Raw genomic sequence first — 22,815 nt, forward strand, 5'->3', positions numbered from 1 at the left:
AGTTCTGCGGCTTCGCTCTCGTGCCTTCGACCAGTGGTGCAGGTGGAGGCGATGCCACCAAGGAAGGAGCACCTCTTGCGGGCGACGGTGGTGTCCAGGGGTGACCTGCGGCTGCTTTCTTGTTTTATTCCTGCAACATGCATCATGCCTCGTGGAGGCGTTTAAACTTGTGTTTGGTATTTGGGAGAACAATATGGCTTGTAATGTTTGCTTTGAGATTTTGCGATTTTCTTTCTATTTGCTTTACGTTCTACGTCGTCAGAGCCCGGCCCCGCGCATACCTCAACCGCCATCGGGCCGACCGGAGACCAGGACGGGACCAAGGAGTGAGGGGCTACGTGACCAGTCAGGCTCCTGAGTCGCGATGCTCAGGAGTCCCCCTTGACGCGCAGACAACTTATAGGAAGGAGATGCGGGGATAGGTTTAGTGTTCTATGTCGGCAGAGCCCGGCCCCGCGCATACCTCAACCGCCGTTGGGCCGACCGGAGACCAGGACGGACCCAAGGAGTGAGGGGCTACGTGACCAGTTAGGCTCCTGAGCCGCGATGCTCAGGAGTCCCCCTTGACGTGCAAACACCCTTCATACCTTTGCCCTCGCCGAGGCTCGGCTCGGGAGGGGCGCGCGACGACCAGGTCCGGGGAACCTGGTTGGGTGGCATACTCTTGGGCGTGACCCGAGCGTAGCCCCTGTGCCCAGCCCCCTCGCACGACTTTCCCGAGGGGAGGTGTTGCAGTGAGGCCAGACACTGAGCTCAGGGGCTCCCTGAGATTGATGCGGCCGTGGGGCCGCCCTCAGTTGTTTATCACCAGCGCGGAGCATAGCGCTTCCGCACTTGGACAGGCATAGCCGCTCCTCGGCAGTGTCGACGGCTAGCACGGAGCATGGTGCTTCCACTGGTACGTGGGAGGGGACTCCCTACTGCGGAGAGCCCCCGGGGCGTTTACAGCCCCGCCCTGACACGTGGCTTGCACGGCAGGGCTGGACGAGGTGTGTCTGGGCACTCGTGAGCCAGCGCGGGACTCACGAGGCCCTACCTCAAGGCGGGTTGCGCCTGGTCTTGGTTCTTGTTCGCTGTGTTGGTCCTGCGAGGTGGTCAGACAACCTGCGTTGAACGGATCTCCTGAGGTTATCGCGTGAGAAGGTCAGGCACCAACGGCCCCAGGAGGTGACACGAACGGGGCCGGCCCGCCAGACAGAGCTCAGCCGTTGGATTTATCGATGCTACAGGGATGGGCCCGAGCACAGACATCGTGCCTAACCCTCTCACGTGAAGGGTCCTGAAGAAAGACGACCGGCGCGCGGCTCCCGCAGTGGGTGACAATCGAGCAGGTGATAGTCATAGATAGATTAAGTACGGAAAGCGAACTGGCTCTAGTAAATGCAAGGAAGATACATGCCACCGGGTCAGGCCCGAGCGGCTTGGGGATGATGCAGCCCGAGGGGCACCCCCAGCAAGGTAAGCTAATGACATAAAAAAGAGGATATATGCCACAGGGACGGACCCATGCGGCCTGGGAATGATGCAGCCCGAGGGGCGCTCCCAGCTAAATAAACTTGGAAAATGTCACCTGGTTCTGTTGTTGAAGAAATGTTGAGGCAGCTGAAGAGGCGTGGCGAAGGGGTTGCTCCTCACGAGCCACCGGGACCCTGAGCCTCAGGAGGCTCCGGGGGTCCAGGCGGTTCCTTAAGGACTCTCTCCATCTCCGTCAGGACGACATGGTGCCTGGCTTCCTGAGCCGCCAGGATGCGCCGCAAGTTGCGCTGATAAGCGGATGCCATGCTCGGCAGGCCGAATGGCATGCGAACGTAACTGTGCGGTGGGCCCTCGCAGCGTCCCACGCGCGAAGGCCAGAAGGGCTCCTGAGACGCGGCCCTGTTGAGTCCTAGGACATCGATACAGACGCAAAGCCCGGCATCCTCGCCTGGATGGGGAGCTGCGCCCGGTGAACGGCGGTCGCCGCGCATGGCTCTCGCGTCCTGTAGTTCCTGAGTGGTCTTGGCGATGAACTCTTGAGCGTTAGGCGCCCCTCATCCTGTGTCCTCCTGAGGGAGACGTATCACGAAGCACGCCTCCAAGTGGTGCTCGAGCGCCTCCCTCGTGATGTTGGCGAGGTCTGAGGCCCTCCAGAAGAGAGCCCCCGAGCCCTGCCCGAGGAGGGCGCCAGGCGCGCCTTCCTATGCGAGGGAGGGAGGCGCCCTAGGTGCGGGCACTGGTCCTGACGAGGTACCACTCGCGTCGCCACCCTCCTGAGGTTCTGCACGAAGTAGCTGCTTCTTCTTCTTCTTGGGGACAACCTCAGGAGGGTATTGAGTTGCGCTGTTGTCGGGGTCTTCGATTAACGCTGCTTGGAAGGCGCGCTCGAGGGAGCACACCGCATCTCTTTCTCCGCAGGGGACTGTGATGATCCCGCCGCTCCCTGGCATCTTGAGGACGTTGTAGCCGTGGTGCGTTACCGCCATGAACTTGGCCAGGGCTGGATACTCGAGGATGGCATTGTACGGTAGGCGGATGTGTGCGACGTCGAAGTCGATGAGCTTGGTGCGGTAGTTGTTGCGTTCTCCGAAGGTGATAGGGAGGCAGACCTGCCCTATCGGTGTGGTGGAACCATCGGTCACTCCTGAGAAAGGCTTGGTAGGCTGAAGCTGGTCGTAGGGCACTTGAAGGTTGTCGAACGTGTCGACGGACAAGACGTTGAGTCCTGCGCTGCCGTCGATGAGCGTCTTGGTGACTTGTACGTTGCTGATGACGGGTGAACAAAGCATTGGGAGAGCGCTAGCAATAGCTGTGCACTTGAGTTGATCTGCCGAACTGAAAGTGATAGTGCACTTGGACCACCTGAGCGGGCGAGTGGCCTCGAGCTTGGGGAGGACTGCGTTCACCTCGCGGGCAAACTGCTTGAAGATTCGTTGTGAGGCCGGGGCTTGAGCTCCGCCCAAGATGCAGGCGATAGCACATGGCTCCTAGAAGCCCCCAGCCCCCTCGTCTTGATGGTGGTCGTCGTTCCTTCTTGGTGGGGGCGGCAGAGGAGGAAGCCCATCATTGCCCTGAGGACGGTCCTCGCGTGGCTGATCCCTCCAAGCACCCTCACGAGGCTGGTCCTGCCAGCGGTCCTCACGAGGCCGGTCGCGCCACTCCTGGCGTGGGCCACGGTCGTCCCAGCGTCCTCCGCCACATCATCCTCCTCGGTCGTAGCCTCGGTCGCTGCACTCGGGGCGTCGACCAAAGCATCCATCGCGAATGGCCCTGAGCTCTTGACAATCGTTGGTGTTGTGACTGTGCACATTGTGGAAGGTGCAAAATGGTCGGCTGCTCTTGGATGACTCAGGCTGGTCCCTGCCGCGCTTCGTGTCCGGCTCTGCCGCGAGTACGGCTGCTCCCTTGCGCTTCACGTCCTTGGCCTTGGCTTTCTTCTCCTCCAGGTCGGCAGCCTGGGAGGTCGAGAAGGGAAAGGCGCCCTTCCTCAGCCCTTGCGCACTTGGTCGCCAGGTTGAACAACTCCAGGGATGTGCACAACTCCTCGTGGATGGCGAGCTCCTCCTTCATCTTGACGTCACCGATGCCATCGGAGAACGCCGAGATGATGGCATCGTCCGTCACCTTGGGGATCTTGAGACGAACGTTGTTGAAGCGCTGGATGTACTTCTAGAGGGTCCCTCCTGGTTGTTGCTTGACGCGGCGCAGACCACTCGTGGCAGGGAGGAGGTCGCGAGTGCCCTGGAAGTTGGCGATGAAGTGGTCGCGCATCTCGTCCCAGGAGGAGATCGAGCCTGGAGGCAGGTTCAGGAGCCACGAACGAGCGCCGTCTTTGAGCGCCATGGGGAACTAGTTCGCCATGACTTTCTCGTCGCCGTTGGCCGCCTCGATGCTCAGCTCGTAGAGCTGCAAGAACTCCGCGGGGTCGGGGTGCCGTCGTAACGAGGAGGCAGATCCGGCTTGAACTTGCCCGGCCACGCGACGCTACATAGCTCGGGGGTGAAGGCGCGGCAACCGGGGCCCGTCTTGGAGGTGGAGCTTGGTCTTGGCGCCCGCGCGCCGCCACGGCGAGCGGCGCAGGGCCCTGCCGCAGCAAGCGATCCTGACGTGGCGGTGCGGGGAGCGGTGGAGCGTTCTCTTGCGGGCGAGGGACTTCTTGGCAGCTTCTTTCTTCGCGCATGGGCGCCGGGCGCGGTGGGTCGCGCCGCGGAGCCGTGCGCCTTGGCGCCAGGGCGCCGTCTTGGTGCAGAGGTGGCGGAGGTGCTCCGTGAGCTACGTCGCCTATAGCTGGTGGTGGGCGAGGCAGTGAAAGGGACGGTGCAGGGGAACCCCCTGCGGTGCTGACAAGCTCGGCGATGCGGTCCAACCAGTCCTCATAGAGGTCGTCGACGGGGCGGTAACGCAGGAGCTCATGCGCCATGAGGAACGCGGCCCGCGCGTCCGTGGGAGCACGACGAGCGTGAGACGACGAACCGGCCGGGGTCAGCGACGGAGTAGCGGTGCGGCCGTCATGCCGCACCGAGGGTGCAGCGAGGAGGCTTGCTGCTCGTTCCCCGCCGGGCCGGTGGCGGCGTTGGCGGCAGGCGACGGAGAACGACGAAGTGGCCCGCTGACGGGAGCTGTCTGGGCGACGCGAGTGGCGAGGGCAGCCCTGCGCTCAGCGTGGGCTCGGTGGGCGTCCACCATGGAGATGACGAAGCAACGGGGCGCGGAGCGACGGAAGGAAAGCTTCAGTGCACCCCTACCTGGCGCGCCAAATGTCGGATCTCGGGTTCCGGCAAAACCCTTAAGGTTCGAACACTGGGGTGCGCGCGAAGACCTCTCCCTCACTGATCACGCCCTCACACGCTTCGCGATCTCTAGGCTAGCTCGACGAACTCGCAACACAAGGGACACAAGATTTATACTGGTTCGGGCCACCGTTGTGGTGTAATACCCTACTCCAGTGTGGTGGTGGTGGATTGCCTCTTGGGCTGAGGATGAACAGTACAAGGGGAAGAACAGCCTCCTGAGGAGAGGTGTTCTTGTGCTTGGTGAACTTGAGGTGTGTGAGGATTGCTCCAGATGGGATCTCCTCCTACTGTGGTGGCTAGTCCTATTTATAGAGGCCCCGGTCCTCTTCTCAAATATTGAGCGGGAAGGGATCCCACAACAGCCAATTTGAAAAGGGACAGCTAGTACAACTAATCCTGACAAAAGTAGTCTTCGCCTGCCAAAGGCTCTGGTGGTGACGCCGCCTTGGGCTCCACGGTGACCTCCGTCTTGCCGTCCTGCTGGTTTTGGTCTCGTTGCACCGATAGGGAAACCTTTGCTTGACGCCTCGGTACTCCTCGCCTGCGCTTGCCCCCTTAGCACCAAAGGGGAAACAAGGACACTGTGCGCGCTGGCGCCCGCCTGGCCTTGATCGTCATGGCTCACGTCACGAGAATCTCGCGAGGTTTGCCTTGCCTTAATCTCTCCGCCCCTCGTGATCCAGCCTGGTGAGGCCGCTCCCGAGGAGGTCTTGCGTCGTCCGCCTCGCGAGGGTCCTGAAAGCTTGTTGGTGAAGATGGGTCGTACGGGCCCGCTAGCAGAGCCACGCCGTGGGCCGCAGGCAGGCAAGTCTGGGGACCCCCGTTCCCAGAACGCCGACAGAGATTATGCAACTCCCGGATACCGCAGGAATACCTTGTGTGCTATCAAACGTCACAACGTAACGGGGGATCATAAAGATGCTCTACAAGTATCTTCGAAGGTGTTTGTTGAGTTGGCATAGATCGAGATTAGGATTTGTCACTCCGAGTATCGGAGAGGTATCTCTGGGCCCTCCCGGTAATACACATCATAAGAAGCCTTGCAAGCATAGTGACTAAGAAGTTAGTTGCAAGATGATGTATTATGGAACGAGTAAAGAGACTTGCCAGTAACGAGATTGAACTAGGTATGAAGATACCCACGCTCGAATCTCGGACAAGTAACATACCGATGGACAAAGGGAATTACGTATGTTGTCATAAGGTTCGACCGATAAAGATCTTCGTAGAATATGTAGGAGCCAATATGGGCATCCAGGTTCCGCTATTGGTTATTGACCGGAGTGGTGTCTCGGTCATGTCTACATAGTTCTCGAACCCGTAGGGTCCGCACGCTTAACGTTCGTTGATGATATAGTGTTATATGAGTTATATGGATTTGGTGACCGAATGTTGTTCGAAGTCCCGGGCGAGATCACAGACATGACGAGGAGTCTCGAAATGGTCGAGAGGTAAAGATTGATATATAGGACTATGGTATTCGGAGACCAGAATAGTTTCGGAGTGCACCGAGTAGTCATCGGGTCACCGGAAGGGGTTCCAGACACCCCCGATAAGTTTATGGCTTAATGGGCCAAAGGAGGGGACAAACCAGCCCACTAGGGGGCTGGTGCGCCCCTCTACATGGCCGGCCGGCCCTAGGGGAAGGAAAGGGGAGGGGTGGCCCCTCCCGCCTTTCCCTCCTCTTGAGAGAAAGGAAAGGGGGGTGCGCCTCCTCCTCTTGCCTTCCTCCCGTACTCATATATGGAAGGGGGGGGCGGCGGCTTGGGGAAGTCCCCAAGTAGGATTCGTCCCTACTTGGGGCGCCCCTTGGCCTCTCCCCTCTCCCCCACCTATATATATGTGGGAGGGGGGGTGCCTAGCACGACCACGACAATTGTTTAGCCGTGTGCGGCGCCCCCTCCACCGTTTACACCCTCGGTCATATTTTTCGTAGTGCTTAGGCGAAGCCCTGCGGAGATAACTTCACTGTCACCATCACCACGCCGTCGTGCTGCCGGAACTCATCCACTACTTCGCCGTCTTGCTGGATCAAGAAGGCGAGGACGTCACCAAGCTGAACGTGTGCTGTACGCGGAGGTGCCATACGTTCTGTACTCGATCGGTTGGAGCGCGAAGAAGTTCGACTACATCAGCCGCGTTAACAAACGCTTCCGCTTACGGTCTAAGAGGGTATGTAGACACACTCTCCCCTCTCGTTGCTATGCATCTCCATGGATAGATCTTGCGTGTGTGTAGATTTTTTTTATTTTTCATGCAACGTTTCCCAACACTATGACGTGGCTAGGCTCCACGCCTGAACTTGCCATGTTATAGTAGCGATGCTACGTGACTAATACAAAGTGATTTCCCGCAAAAAAGAAGGTGGTTGTATCCTCAGCCCATCAAAGATTAAATTTTAGTTTGAAACTTGTGTGTCTCATAGAGAGAAAAATTATTTCAGTATAGGCGATGTTCCTATCGATAACAAGGTGCCTTTAGTGTCTTCATCAATCTTAAAATCTGTTGGCTCACTCTTTCCTACGTGTCCATAGGGGTAGAATGTTCGTATGTGCGTTCGTAATGGTGATTGGTGATTGTATGCGCGCATACATGTTTTTTCGTCTTTTCTAAATTATTTTGAGTGTATACCCACATCCAAATGTGGTAGCTTTGTGAGAGCGGTTTTTATCTTCACTCGGCTGAACAGTAAATAAAAAAACAAATATTAAATTTTTTGAAATTTTTGCACATCAAAGAGAAGAGACGCTTATAGGTGCTTGCAAATTTCCGAGCTGAGATGACATTCATATTGAAGCTCTGATTTTGTTTTTTTTCTGTATCAAACTCTTCAGATGTCATCTCAATGCGAAGTTTTGAAGGCACCTAGAAAAGTCTTTCAAGTTTGATGTGTAAATATTTCAGTTTTTCTATAATTTGTTTGGCATTTTATTTGAATTCACTGTTCAGTAGTGGAGCATATGAACTTGCGATAGTTACTTTTTTCTTTTGAGAAGCTCGAGATCAGACTTTCTTTTTAGGGGAAACCCAAGCTTTATTCATCAAACTCCTGAAGGAGAGGAATGCAGAAGGGATCAGGAGGTTGTAGCAACTAAACATGTCTACCCTGATCAAGAGAATACGAAAACTTGGCTAACCTATCATCATCAACATTTGCTCGAGATCAGAGTTGGACTTTCGAATCCGACTGGCCCATAAGTTCATTTGGATTTTTTGAGGGGGACGAACTTTAAATCCCAGGCCCACACAACAGCCCATCCTCAAGTATTCGCTCGGCCTAAAGGCCCTGTTTGGTTCAGCCTTTATCGACGGATTCCGCTGCCGTGCAGCAGAATCTGAACCAAAGGGCGAACCCAGCAGAATCCGATTCCAGAAATCCGCTGCCAAAATCTGAACCAAAAACGGAAGCAGCCCAGGACGTGCTTTCCAAAATCTGATTCCGCTGCGGGCCAAAATCTAAAAAAGCTGTATCAGCTGGTTTGCCAAATGACCTATATATTTTTTACATCAGATTTTTCACAGCTGTTTTTCCACAGCAGATTTTTCACAACTACTTTTAGAAATCCACAGCCGAACAACACGGCCAGAAGCCACCGATGTGCCGATTACCACATCAGAGAACAGAATGGAAGAAAAGGGTAGCTGCCAGCTGCACGGCTAGCATAGATCGGGTCTATAGACTTCCGGGACATAACCTTACGATGTCAGTCGTCACGCCCGTCGAGGCTTCCGGTCCCACGCCGCAACCCATACACCGGATCCACGCAGCCCAGCCGCCGGGCGGCGAAAGATCTGAGCCGCGACGGGCTCCAACGCCGGCGAGCGCTCGCTCATCTGGCCTATAAAATTCACCCGCCTCCCCCCCCCGGCTTCGCGTCCCTCGGAGTGCCCGATGACGTGGCGCCCCTCCACGCCTCCGCCACCACCACCTCACTAAGCCGCCCGACACCACCGTACTCCGACCGACGAACCCCCTTTTAGCAGCTTCCAAACCCTAGAAGGGGAGCAGGCGGAGCAGCGCAGAGGGGAGCATTCGAGGAGCGCCGCGATGGCCAAGGCGCGGAAGCAGAAGCCGGAAGGGGGCGCCGGCGGAGGCCCCACCGTGCTCCACCAGAAGCTGTGCCTCTCCATCGACATGGAGAACCAGCTGATTTACGGGTGAGCCTCGCCGCCGCTTATTCTGCCCGAATAGCTTCGACCCACTCATGCCCGTGCCCTAATGCGCGCGACTTTAGCTGCCTTTTGGGGATGCTTAGTGTCATATGCTTCCTGCCGCGAGGGCTAGGGTTTGGAGTTGGCGATTGAGTGGTATATTGGTGCTGTGAGCGTTTGTGTTTGTGCTTTGGAGCTTGAATTGTGCAATGCTTAAAAAATTGGGCAATGCCGTGGGGCAGTTAGTTCCAAGGCACTGACTCTTGTCTTGTTTGATTTATCTATGAATCGGAGTTAATTGAGTAGAGACCACACTTACATTTGTATTGAAATGGTAGTGCTTAGCCTCTTGCTCTGTATTTGGTCAGGATTGGTTGTTTTTAGTTTGGTCTGTTTATCAATCTGTGCATCTATTGCTGCTATTATCCAGTTTCTGTGTTAATTATGCAATATAATAAATATAGTAGTGTGCCTTTCACCATGAGAAAATGTGTTGCTCCCTGCGGTAGGCAAAATGGCAAATGCCCAGTAGCATTTTCGAGTTGAACTGTTAAAAATGAGGTTACAGTTAGCTGATATAGCCTGATAAAACATATACAGTAGTCTTGTCCTGATTAGCAATCCATCTCCATGGCTTGCTGGGTTCATGTAAGAGAAGTTAAAAAAACAAAGTAAAAATTGTGGCATGCTGAGAGTGCAGTAATTTGGAAGGAAACTTTCCCACTCCCACGGTATTCATACAAAAATTCAATGGATTCAAGAACTTCATAAAGAGCTGTTTTATCATTTAATAAATTATTAAATTGTATCTGTAGAGGCAAAATTGCAAGCTACTTTATGTGCTTAACAGCTAAATTATCACTGCTAGGATCAGTTTGAGTGGAGGCATGTGCCATAGTAAGCAATTTTTTATGGAGGCAACAAGTTTTGGTAAAAATGGGCTACCATTGTACTCCCTCTGTTCCTAAATATAAGTCTTTTAAGAGATTCCACTATAGACTACATACGGAGCAAGATGAGTGAAGCTATACTCTAAAAGGCGTCTATATAGATCCGAATGTAGTCTCTATAGTGGAATCTCTAAAAAGACTTATATTTAGGAACAGAGGGAGTAGTTCCTTAGTATGCAAATGCGAGTCTGCTTTTCTTCGAAAACAGGAATTTCTAATTGGTACACTTGGTTCTGGAGACTTGTGATGATTGATTCAGTATATGTTTCCAGATGCAATTTTAGTTGTGCATCAGAAACTAGTCCTGATCTGTAAAAATCTAAATGGAAGGATTGGACTGTCTCAACGCTACGAGAATTACTCATACAACGCTATAGAATCTATGTAGTTGTCTTCTCAACATAAGGAAGATGTTCACATACTTTCCTGTGTTAAAATTGGTCATCTGAGCAGTAGTGTGTACTAGGATTTCAGGAAATAATTCAATAATTCTGGAATCCCTAATTTCCTTCTCTCCTTCCGGATTCCCCCCTTCCCTTCTCTACCAGCGCCTGCCACGGCGCCAAATCAGGCTAGCAGGGATGTTGCCTGGGAACCAAACTCCCCCTGAGCTTCCAGATCTCTGCATATGAATTGTTTCTTAGATTATTGAATCCCAGATTGTACTTGTGGACATAGTCATTTTGACTTGTCATTGTGAGTATGTCCAATGGGTAATTGGGTGAAGGACCTGAAGGTGCCCAGATATTACTGGTTGGTGTTTTCTTGAAAATCTAATAAAATTGGGCAATATTGCTTAGTACTGTCTAAAGAAATCAAAAAATAATATCAAGTCACACTAACACGTGGCCCTGCATGCCATCCTTGCACTGTATGGTATTTTTCCAATTTATCTCTATTTACCGATGGTGCTGTGCTAATTTCCTCATTATTAGTTCATCGTCAATCGAGTATCCATAGTGCAAAACCTTTGTTATGATCCCATGGGAGCTTGCTAAACTTTATATTTGGTCCATTCATTAAGGTACACCGAGATGAAAGTTCTTCTAGCTGAGAACGATAGTTTTGCTCTACATGCTGACAGTATGACGATTAGGAACATATTGGTGGATGGTGAGGCTGCTGAGTTTGAGTATTCTCCTCATTGGAAAAACGTTGATGATCAGTCGAGTTGGTTGTCAGTATCATGTTTGAAGACTGCTGCTGATGCTGCATGCTCAGCTTACGTCTCTTCTCTAACCAGTGAAGCTGTACCTAATCTCATCATTTCATCTGAGAGATCGGTCAAGTCAACCACTGAGCTACCGGGTGATGATAATGGTGAAAAGCATGAAGGAATTGGTGGAAAACATGTTCAATTTTCTGATGACAAAGCAGTTAAAATCTGCAATGGTTCTGCGGAGGAAAATGGTAAGGAAGAGGAAAAGGAGAACAAAAAAGAAGATGCAAAAGACAATGAGAAGGAAGAGAAAACTGAGATGGAGGTGGATACAGAGAAGGCGAAGGAAACTGAAGAGGAGAAGGAGAAAGAGAAGGAAAAGGAGAAAGAGGAGAAGGACGAGGAAAAGGAAAAGGAAGTCATAAATGAAAATGAGAAAGAAAAGGAAATGCAAATCGAGAACGAAAAGGTATAAAAGGTTTTGTTAATGCATGTTAATATCATTTTTTACACTTCTAGAGTGAACATGTAGTTATGATGTGTTATTGTAAATTGTTGTAGGTGAAGAACACAAAACTGGTTCGGGTAGATTATATTTTGGAGAAGGCCGAAACTGGCGTTCATTTTGTCAACAATGTCTTGCATAGTAATAGTCAAATAAGGCGTGCACACTGTTGGTTCCCTTGCATTGATAGTGCCACGCAACGTTGTCCGTAAGTGACTTTACTTAACTCTGCCTGTTCATCTTGCTATTGTAGTTGATGTTGGTTGTTAACAATACTCTTTATACCATGATGCTATTCCCAGGTTTGACTTGGAGTTTACAGTTAGCACAGATCTAGTTGCAGTCAGCAATGGGGACTTGCTTTACCAGGTATGCTTTCAATCTGTATCACAGTGAGGCAAGGAATCGACTCGACGTAGTATCTGCTAATGGAAAACTGATGCTTTTTTTTTGTGTTGACAATGAACCTTCCATACACACTTTGTGTGTTGTAGTATGCCTATTACTCTATATTCTTTGAAAACCTATGTGATCTCTTGCCGTATTATTTCTGGAACAACCTGGCTTGTTGATTAGGGCATTATGATTGACAGCATTTTTGCTTATACATTTCGTTGATGTTGCACTATGCAGGTCTTAAGCAAGGAAGATCCTCCAAGGAAAACTTATGTATACAAATTGAGCACTCCAGTTAGTGCACAGTGGATATCATTGGTTGTAGGCCCATTTGAAGTTCTTCCTGACAAGAATGGAATAAGTGTATCCCACATGTGTTTATCTTCGACTTTGTCAAAGCTCGATAACACCATCTCATTCTTTCACGATGCTTACAGGTGCTAAACAAAACACAGTTTTGTCAAAATATTATTGTTTGGAGTTAGTATTTACTAATATCTTGAGAAGCTTCTGCTTTGGCATTTCTGAACCTTTTTACTTTCTTGACATTTGTTTTTCATGATTGTTGTTTTGCAGCTGTTACGAAGATTATCTCGCGGCATCATTTCCCTTTGGTTTATACAAGCAAATTTTTCTTCCATCTGAAATGGTAGTATCGCCAACAAGCTTTGGAGCCTCCACATGCATCTTCAGTGCAGATATCTTAAATGATGAAAAAGTTATAGACCAGGTGTATGCTTGTGTTCTCTCTGCTTTCTCCCATATCAAATGCACCAATATTGTGTGTGACTATTTCACGAACCACAGTATGCAGGACTCCCTCCGGATCGGTATACAGGACCCCCCTCGTATTTTGTGTCATGAGTCTGTCATCTGCATTAGATGTTATTATTGTATGGCTATTAGTTTGACCAATTGATTTCACTGATTTGTTTATGAATATGTCTGCTTAATTGTATGCACAATAGTTCTGCCAGATTCGGGTATGATTGGTGCATAATGCTTTAATAGACATGCACGTTGGTGATAGTTGACAGATCCATTATTAAGAATAGCCTGAGGTTCACTTGTTTAGGTTTTGCTCTGCTTTGATATTTGAATTAAAATTTTGCTAGCAGATTCTCAACTTACCTAGTTGAGATATAATAGCTACTACTGCTGTATCTAACATATAAAATAGTTCAGATTATTGGCACGAGAATCAAACTAGCATATGCTCTTGCAAGGCAGTGGTTTGGCATATACACAAGTGCGGAAGAGCCAAATGATGGTAATTATATATACCTGCTAGATCATATGTGGTACTACTTATGTAGGTAAAATTTGCTGAAGTATTGACGATATAATACTCTGTTGGAGCAGACTGGCTACTGGATGGTTTGGCTGGTTTTCTTACTGACCTTTTTATCAAGCGTTACCTTGGGAATAACGAGGCACGCTATAGGCGTTTCAAGGTTTGTTGTCTTACTTACAAAAATACTTCTATTGAGCTTCTTTTTTACCATGGAATTGTTAATCATACATATGCTACCCATTTTGAAGTTTGAACCAGGATTCTCTAGATTAATTAACTAGTTTATCATATTGAAATATAAAGTCAAGTCAGTTACCTGAAAGTTGTTGATGCTCGAATGGTTTCATTTGCTGTTAATATTTCTTTCTAAAGGAAAGCTGGAGTTAATTGATGCTAAAACGCTTCTGTATCTTAGTTCATAATGCTGCAGTGTTCTGAAATTAGTACACTGGCACAATGCTGTTTTTATTGTTGTCAGAATTATTTATATACAGTTCTTGCTGTTGTGCATTACCTTCTAGTGCTAATTTGTAAATGAATGATTGCTATTCTAGTTGATCTTGCTGTTAGAACAGTCTATGGTAGATAACAATAGGAATTTGACTCTTGTCCTTGGGATATGTTTTTGTACTATGGCTGAGTTTGCAGTTGCTAAACTGTGCTGTTCTGAACTAATTTTATTATCTGCCGTGGGAAAATAGCATGGAAACAGAAAAAAAATGGTTAGCGAAACGATAAAAGTAGGTGAAAACTGGTTAGCCAAACAAGATTATCATAAGCCACCTCAAAGCCAAACACAGCGTAGTACCTGCACTTGCAATTTTACATGATGTACTTGTGTATTTTCAGGTATTTCGTTCTACACCACATGCATCTCAGGCCATACTCTATCTCGTAAATTGTAAATAGGAGTAGAAATGCAAATAACATGTTATGTAGAAGTGTGCTGCAATGTTCAGACAAAATGTTCCTAATTAATTGGAGCACCTTCAAGAATGTTTATCTGATGAAGCCGCTTGTTATTTCTTTGTAGCCATCTTATCGTTATCTCACCACTTCCTCACTTGATTCAATTGCCTGTTGTTTTATATTCATTCACCTTGATACGGCGTAGAAAGTCCAACTTGAGCGGACCTAACTTCCAAGCGTTCTTGTTGCCCCACCTTCTGGGATTATCTTGTCCGTCTGGTTTGAAGGGATAAACCCAAATGATTAAATAAATCTGCCAAAGGGATTAAATATGACTTTCTGGCTTTGATGCTCCAACTATTCTCGACAACAATGCGTTCTCATCTTGATCTGACTCACAAGATTCTTGTTTGTTATTTATTGAAATCCTTTTGTGTACTTGTAATAGGCCAATTGCACTGTATGCCAGTTCGATGTCAGCGGTGCAACTGCTTTGGGGTCTCCTGATGCTTCAACTGATCTGTATGGAACTCAAACACTTGGCTCATATGGGAAAATTCGTTCATTGAAGGCAGTAAGTTTTGTTTTTGTGAACTATACCACTAGCTTTATGCATCATTCTCTCACATTCGTATTTTAAACAGGTGGCTGTTCTTCAAACATTGGAGAAACAGATGGGGCCAGACTCTTTTCGAAAGGTTGCTATGTGCATCTTTGGTATTCTGGTGTTTGTATTTTTGACAATTTGCTGTCTACATCAGTGAAGCAGTTTGCTTAAGCAATTGATGTAGCTTCTGAAAGTACTTGCATACCTCAGTATCTCTAGGATACAGATTGATAGCCATTTGATTACATGACTATCAATGAACAACACTTGCTGAATTGTTGAATATTTATACTTTATGCAAAAGAAAAGGAAATGTTTGTTGTGAATGAACATTCTTTTTATCATCTAACTACTGTTGTCTTTGTGTACTTAATGCTTATAGATCCTCTTGATTGACTGCTATGAGCATTGTCACTTATGATGATGTGGTTGTTGTTTCCTATTCCAGATTCTGCAGATGATAGTTGCTTCGACTCGTGCCTCGAGGACACTAAGTACGAAAGAGGTATACCTCTCATCTAACCAGTTGTTTATCGGCTTTATGCTTGTGATCTTTAGTTTGGAACTTCTCTTGGCATTTCCGAATATGCCTTTTTTCAGCCTGGAATATGTACATTCAATATATTAGGAGTGGCGCATGATATTCTACAAATGTTTGTGCTGATGTTCTAGTTACACTCCATTGTGGGCCATAACTTCTCGTACGTTAAACTAAGCACTGTAGCATGCTGATTACTGTAGTTTCACAATATGTTAGCACTTCTATGTTAGTCTGGTGGGCCCTCTTTGTTCATTTCTGCACTCTGTTGCTCTAGCTATCTGATGAGACTCATCCATCATGGCCATTGCCACATCAACAAAAGACACATACATATGTACTCCCTCTGTAAACTAATATAAGAGCGTTTAGATCACTACTTTAGTGATCTAAACACTCTTATATTAGTTTACGGAGGGAGTATTTAGCAGCATAACCTCAACTTTGTAGTATGCACACAATTGAATTTATTAGATTATGTTCATTTATTCAGTTTAGGCACCTCGCGAATAAGATTGGCAATCTTGAACGCCCATTCCTCAAAGAATTCTTTCCACGGTGGATTGAATCTTGTGGATGTCCAATTATGAGGTAAAAGAGCATTCCTTGTTTGGATTTACCCAGTAAGAAGAAATCAATCTTTTTGTTATCTCCACATGCTTACGCATTCCTTCTGCTTGCAAGATTGGGAATCTCCTATAACAAAAGGAGAAATTTGGTCGAATTAGCTGTTTCACGGGGTTGTACAGCAAAAGCTGATCCCGGTTCTGATAGTCACGTGAATGGTGATATTCAAGAAGGTGCAACTGGATGGCCAGGAATGATGAGTGTACGTGTTCATGAAACTGATGGAGTGTATGATCATCCGATACTGCCAATGGCTGGTGAAGCATTGCAGGTGGTGGAATTACAGTGCCATTCCAAACTAGCAGCAAAGCGGTTTCAGAAAACCAAAAAGGGCTCCAAGCCTGATGGTTCTGATGACAACGTAGATGCTTCAACTCAAGAGAACCGCACAAGGTCTATTTTGACTAATCCACTTCTTTCTTTATCGTGCAGTTTACTTGAAACTTATTTCAAATCTGTTTACTGCAGCATGGATTCCCCTTTACTATGGATCAGAGTGGACCCAGAAATGGAATACCTTGCTGAAATCCATTTTCACCAGCCTATTCAGATGTGGGTGCGTATCACCAGATAAACTTAATGTTGACTTCAATTTAATGCTGCATAGTTTGTATAAAGGAAATTAGTAATTTTTTCTTGTTTAACTGCTGGAGTCTTCCCTATTTATCTAGATCTATCGTCATCATAGTTCAAAAAAGCGCTAGGCGTTAATTGTGCGTTTTGCCACCGCCTTGCGCTTTACTGACCAAAGCGCATGCTTATGCGCAGTTATGCACAGATTAAGCGTAGTTATGCGCAATGCATTTGCCAACGCCTAGAGCCTAGGCGCACTTAAGCGCTCGCTTAGGCGCGCCTTTTTTAACTATGATCGTCATTTTATTTTACATTGTCATTTTGATAATTGTGTTAAACTTCTAATACTCGGTTGTGAGGATTAAGCTACAGAAAGGCAAGTATCCTTTGTACGTTCAGAAGGTGATTATTGAATCTGGACTAGTGCAGTTTTTGCCTTGAGGTTCTGATTCCCTTCTGCCTTAGGCACCACAATATTGCCTGAGCTTGATCAGATTTATTGCTGCGTCTTTCAATTTTTTTTTTGCATACATACAAATGGTCTCTGCTTCCTTGTTGGTCTTCAGATAAATGTATAAAATATCCATATGCATTTTAAATAATGTAATTTTCCTTGATGTCTGTAAGACAATTGGACAAGCGTCTATAAGAGTGTTGGTATAGTTGCTTCTACATTGCAGAGCAGGGAATCTTGATAAGTTAATTAGCTTCAACATTACTTTCATATTTGTCAGACTTCTGTATATGGTGGTGCTTATTGAAATGACTTTTTGCCTGTAGTCTAAGCTTCAGGAAGAATGCAAATTAATAATTAACCAAACATGATGCCATTAGGATATATGCTTACATTTTTTTCTTCTATTTTTCACTCTAAAGTTTTGAGACATTTTGGCAGATCAATCAATTGGAGAAGGACAAAGATGTCATTTCCCAGTCACAGGCAATAGCTGTTCTGGAGAAATTACCCCAGCTCTCTTTTGCTGTGATTAATGCCCTCAATAATTTCCTAAATGATACAAAGGTATTTCATCATGCTTCTTGAGACCTTAATTCCAATGTCACTTCGTACTGATTGGTAACACAACAGGCCTTTTGGAGAGTTAGAGTTGAAGCGGCATATGCATTAGCGGTAACTGCATCAGAGGTACACTTCTTTAAGTTTCCATCTGCGTGCAACTATTTATAATTTATAGGATGCATTTTATTTAGTTAATACATTTGTGGTGAAAGGGTTGGAAAGGCGGTTTTTATCCTCAGGAGTTTTACTTCAAAAGATCCATTCTGTGAAATATCAAATGTAGCATTCATATAGCTGCTGGTGGACGCGGATGCTTAAGATAGGGTGGAAAATCAAACGATGAAAATAAATCTTGAATCGGTAGTAAGTTATATATTGACTTTTGCCATGTGTGCAGTATGCTTTTGAGGTGGCTAGATCTTTAAATTCCTTTTTAATAGCTTATGCTGGCATTTTCATTTGTTTACACTGTGCAGTCAAAAAATAGGAAGATCTTGATAAGTTATTAATTTTTCAAGGGATCATGCTTTGGTGTAACCACACTTTCTACACTGTTTGTTTTGCTGCTTACCTGAATTGTTTTTTCTCTTCATTTAGGAGACAGATTTAGCTGGGCTGCTTCATCTGGTTAAATTCTATAAAAGCCGCCGGTTTGATACAGATATTGGATTACCCAGGTCAGGATCTGCATTCCTCAATAAACCTGTTGTTTTTAGTCATTAGTCACAAACTATTATGTATCCATGGCTATGTTTGCTTCGTGTTCTAAACGTGTAATAAACATTATTTTATTTTAATGATAGGCCGAACGACTTCCATGACATTCCAGAATACTTTGTTCTTGAGGTAATGCACTGAGGTAGGAATTGTATTTGTGATTAACCGTGTCAACAAAATCCATTGTATAGCATCATTACCAAGATTTTTCATACATTCATCTTTAGTTTGTTAAATTTAGTTTCAATATTTTTTGACAATATTAGAAGAGTTGGGCTTACAGTCATACATGAGAATAACCAGAATAGCAAGATAGACTTCCTCTTGGGTCATTAGAAAAGAAAATTCGTATGTTCTTGATTGTGGAGGCAACCATGCCCCCATAGGATATTCTGCAGGCTTAACTGTCAATATTGTGACTTGTATTTTACTACAGAAAAAACTCAATTGATTCGGTGTTCCAAGGACTTTTGGATCATGAAATTTCAACTAAAATATGAAATAGAAAGAAAGTAGGGTGGGGGGATTTCTAATCTCATTGCTTTATCCATACAAATGTTGCTGACACCATTTCAATTTAATGGCTGTTGATCAAGTTAGTAAATCAATGATCATGGTTATCTTTACTCAAGCCATTGTTGTTGCACTGATCTTTTTCTTTGCACTCTTTCGATTAGGCAATTCCTCATGCAGTAGCTCTTGTTAGATCATCAGATAAGAGCAGCCCGAGACAAGCTATTGAATTTATTCTTCAGCTTCTGAAGGTTTGCATTTTACCTACGAATAACATATAGCCCTATGCTTACATGTTGATGTAACAACAATTCTAATCATTTGCACTTATCTTTGTCCTGACCATTTTCAGTATAATGATAACAACGGAAATGTATACTCTGATGTCTACTGGCTAGCTGCAATGGTCCAAGCAATAGGCGAAGTAGAATTTGGCCAGCAGGTTTGTATGGATGCACATTGACTACATACAGTATGCCATGTATTTGTCTTTTAGATACCTGTTGTGGATGGTTAGCTGTTCAGTGGCTGCATGATCAGGCTTATGATCTGTGCTCAAATTGTTAGGACTACTTGCTACAACAACAACAACAACAACAAAGCTTTTAGTCCCAAACAAGTTGGGGTAGGCTAGAGCTGAAACCCATAAGATCTCGCAACCAACTCATGGTTGTGGCACATGGATAGCTAGCTTCCATGCACCCCTGTCCATGGCTAGTTCTTTGGTGATATTCCAGTCCTAACTCCTAAGGAATACTTGCTAGATGAGAATTTTTTTTACCAGTTAAGGAAGTGTGGGCACTCTATATAGCTGAACTAATTATGCTTTTTCCTGTCAGACCATATTTATGGTCATGCCGTGGTGATGTACCTGCCACAATTCTATTTGTTCAGTTAATTTTTTCCATCTTATTTGCTAATCCAATTTTAGTGTAAATTTATGTTGGAGGTTTGCTCTTTATCTTAAATGACATGACGTCATGGCGATATAGTGAATCCAGCCCTGGCCCAATGTGCATCTGTTGTTTCAACTTGTGCATATATTATTCTGCCAACATTGAAATTAAGGATGCAAGTGGACTGGGTTGGGCTGATACATTGGTCCATCCTAAATCCTTTTGCTTTGGCCCTAATGCCTGAGCCGTGAATAAAAAGTGAGCCACCAATTAGGCGAGATCGGTCAGTAGGTTGATCCATTTGCCCCTAACTTAAATAGGGCTAACATCCCTTTGGTTTATATTCTCGGGCGTTCTTTTGAAATATTGTCAAGTGTTCTTTAGAGAAAACCTTAGGAGAGGCCACTGATATTGGTGAATGGCATTTGATTTCCTTTTTCAGGGCATAGGTCTCCTATCCTCTCTTCTGAAGCGTATTGACCGACTCCTGCAATTTGACAAGTTCGTGGAATTGGCCTAGTAGTATTTTTTCATTTACTTGTCCTCCGATCAAGGTGATTCCTACTAACTGGCCTGAAAATTTCATGCAGCTTTATGCCTGGTTACAATGGGGTTTTGACTGTCAGCTGCATTCGAGCTCTTGCACGTATAGCGGAGAGGGTATCATCTTCCATTTGCCTTGTAAGAACGATCCCAATAATAGTCCTCACTGTCTTGTCTTATTGTCGGTGCTCTTCCTGCATAACCCAATCATATGGTGCAAAATTTTGTTACTGCAGGATCGTATTTGTGAATTGATTGCCCCTTTCCGTAGCATGGATAAACCATGGAAAGTCCGAATAGAAGCCAGCAGGGTTCTTCTTGATCTCGAGCTTCACCATAAGGGGCTAGATGCAGCTCTCTTGTTGTTCTTGAAATATACAGATGAAGAAAGATCTTTGCGAGGTTAGATTGGTGTACTTTAGGCTTCTTTTTGTTTAACTTGATTTCCTGACATTGAGTTATTGCAGGTGCGACAAAGTTGGCTGTTCATGTCTTGCGCATATGTCAAGCAAATGTTGAATCTAACGTTACTGATCAGATAAAATTGCCAACACTCTTTGGTCTCCTTCACCTGCTCAGTAGCAAAAAAGCATACAACAATGTCCTTCTTCGCCATAATGTGTTCTGCATTTTGCAAATTGCTGCTGGAAGGTTAGTAATTGTTACTTCACATGTAGGTTGATACATTCTCTCATGTTTAATTGTTATATTGCTAGATGCAACCTTTGCATATATGTTGGCTTTCCTGAAATGGGATACAAATGAATGAACTGTACTCAACATGATTTGTTATACTGCAAAGCTATTTGGCGTGTTGCTGAGTTGTGCCAATTAGTATCCTTAGTTATCATTATGCTAAGTAATGCATGATTCTGCTAGAAAAAGGTAATGCATGATCAACGCTAATTGGTTACCTACTTTTCCATTTTTATTTTCATGGTACAGCCAGCTGAAATTTTGGTCAATATACATGGTCATTTAAAAAAAGATGAGGCAATGTTTCATTAGTGTATCAAGGACAAATCTGAAGTCATTGAGCATTCCTTCCAACATAAAATATGTTTTGCTGTATATTGTACCCTTATACTGATATATCTCCTATTTCAGGTCTCCAACACTGTATGGAGTTCCAAAGTTTGTCGCCCCCTCTCCACTGGTCCAGGAGATATCAGTTGATCAGCATACTAAAGCTGATTCCTCGGTTCCTCAACTATCAAGGCCTCAAGAACCTTCCACTAGCACTCCTAGTGTCCGTGAGGTCTTACCTGCCACTGGACCTTCCAAAGATGCTGATAACATATCTAACTGCAGTGAGAGAAGGAATGTTGTCAAAATTAGGGTTAGGCGTAGTGCATCATCCAGTAAAGCAGATGGTGCTGATCACCAAGATCATTCACATGGTGGAAGAAATGAAAACGAAGCGGGTCCTTGTAGTTCTATGTCGGTGGATGCCCCTATGGTTGGAGCGCCAAATGAGCCACCGACCACAAGTAATCATAATATTGAGGAGCAGAACTCATGTCATGACCGTGAATCAAGGATGTCCGCAAGCGTGAGCAACGCCAAAGTAATGGACACGTATGAAATCTCCAAGGAACTACAGTGTACAGCCGATTCAAGGACAGATGCTGCTGATTCAAGGCTAGATGCGGTTCCCAAGGATGAGTTCTCTCCTGCCGTCAATGTGCGGGAAGATGTGGATAAGCCTGGCAGTCAGCTTGAAGGAGTATCCACCAGCTATGTTGGAACCCAAGCTCCAGACTCCGTCAATGGTCTGCACTCTAAAGAGAAGAAGAGAAAGGACAAGAAAGATAAGAAGCGCAACCGAGATGAAAAACGAGACAAGAAAGATGACCCCGAGTACCTGGCGAAGAAGCGCCTTAAGAAAGAGAAGAAAAAGATGGAGAAAGAGTTGGCCCGAAAGCAGAAGGAAGGTGACAGAGCTTCTTCTCAGCAAGATATAGTAGTGAAACCCTCTGACTCGCAAGGAACTGTGGCAGCAACGCCACCGGCTCCAGAGCAAAGCGCGGAGCCCCAGGTTTCAAACAAGGATGCTGCAGTAGACACGGCACGGACGCTGACGCCGCCGCCGACCAAGAAAATAAAGATCAAATTCAAGCCCTTGAAGAAGATAGGCTAATAAGCGGAGTTGTAAGTGATCCTACCTAGACGGTCCTCGCGTCACTGTTTGTGAGGATTGAATTGCTGTACAGTAGAAAAGAAACAGGCGAGCGGTAGATTGTACGATGAGCGGCCAGATTTTTTTGTGAATGGCTAATGTATCTTGTAACACAACAACTGCCCCAGTAATTTCTGGGAGTAATTCAGATGAAGCTGTAGGGGTGGGCAACTTAGGGCGAAGGAGAGCGCCCCATTCTGTGTTATCTCCAGGTCTTACGATCCTGGATGGTGCAGTTCTGTTCAGTTCTGTTACGAAGGCCTTTCACTTGTATGCTGATAAATTTTGCCTGCATTGCAATGGTTTGCCATTTTTTATTTAATAATGTTGCTTTGTTTGACACTTTCGGTCCATTTTTATCTCTACTATAGCCCTTGCCCCCGGCACGGTGGTAGAGAGCTTGGGGCTACCAACCAGGGTTCAAATCCTGGTTCTCGCATGTTCGCCGCGTATGCTTGACCTTTACCATA

General features: G+C 46.3%; 1 protein-coding gene across 3 annotated transcripts; it reads left to right on the forward strand.

Moving 5' to 3' along the window:
• The first annotated feature begins 8,489 nt into the window (after window positions 1–8,489).
• Window positions 8,490–22,667, forward strand: LOC123121491 (transcription initiation factor TFIID subunit 2). 3 transcript variants are annotated; one of them, XR_006459759.1, is made up of 25 exons: window positions 8,490–8,927; window positions 10,896–11,499; window positions 11,592–11,743; window positions 11,838–11,904; window positions 12,169–12,368; window positions 12,508–12,661; window positions 13,117–13,201; window positions 13,294–13,385; window positions 14,583–14,708; window positions 14,779–14,832; window positions 15,190–15,246; window positions 15,773–15,870; window positions 15,964–16,299; window positions 16,375–16,462; window positions 17,375–17,500; window positions 17,567–17,623; window positions 18,095–18,174; window positions 18,301–18,356; window positions 18,892–18,978; window positions 19,080–19,169; window positions 20,066–20,124; window positions 20,214–20,304; window positions 20,403–20,568; window positions 20,634–20,817; window positions 21,274–22,667. XR_006459759.1 is itself a non-coding variant. In XM_044541487.1 (25 exons), exons 1-25 carry the CDS (start codon window positions 8,818–8,820, stop codon window positions 22,304–22,306), a joined length of 4,239 nt encoding a protein of 1,412 aa, XP_044397422.1. In that variant the 5' UTR covers window positions 8,493–8,817; the 3' UTR covers window positions 22,307–22,667. The 3 variants fall into 3 exon arrangements, 2 of the variants coding, with proteins under 2 accessions (XP_044397423.1, XP_044397422.1); XM_044541487.1 differs by having other exon boundaries at window positions 8,493–8,927; window positions 18,301–18,343; XM_044541488.1 differs by lacking the exons at window positions 20,634–20,817; window positions 21,274–22,667 and having other exon boundaries at window positions 18,301–18,343; window positions 20,403–20,573.
• The last annotated feature ends 148 nt before the right edge of the window (window positions 22,668–22,815 follow it).

This window comes from Triticum aestivum, chromosome 5D, assembly GCF_018294505.1.
Source record: "Triticum aestivum cultivar Chinese Spring chromosome 5D, IWGSC CS RefSeq v2.1, whole genome shotgun sequence".
NCBI classification, from domain to species: domain Eukaryota; kingdom Viridiplantae; phylum Streptophyta; class Magnoliopsida; order Poales; family Poaceae; genus Triticum; species Triticum aestivum.

What these genes read in the sequence shown, in the direction of transcription:
- LOC123121491 (XM_044541487.1), top strand. Translation starts at nt 8,818, where the DNA reads ATGGCCAAGGCGCGGAAGCAGAAGCCGGAAGGGGGCGCCGGCGGAGGC. An exon ending in GAGAACCAGCTGATTTACGG is followed by an intron (nt 8,928 to 10,895) that starts GTGAGCCTCGCC and finishes CCATTCATTAAG; the next exon opens with GTACACCGAGATGAAAGTTC. An exon ending in TAGCGGTAACTGCATCAGAG is followed by an intron (nt 17,624 to 18,094) that starts GTACACTTCTTT and finishes CTCTTCATTTAG; the next exon opens with GAGACAGATTTAGCTGGGCT.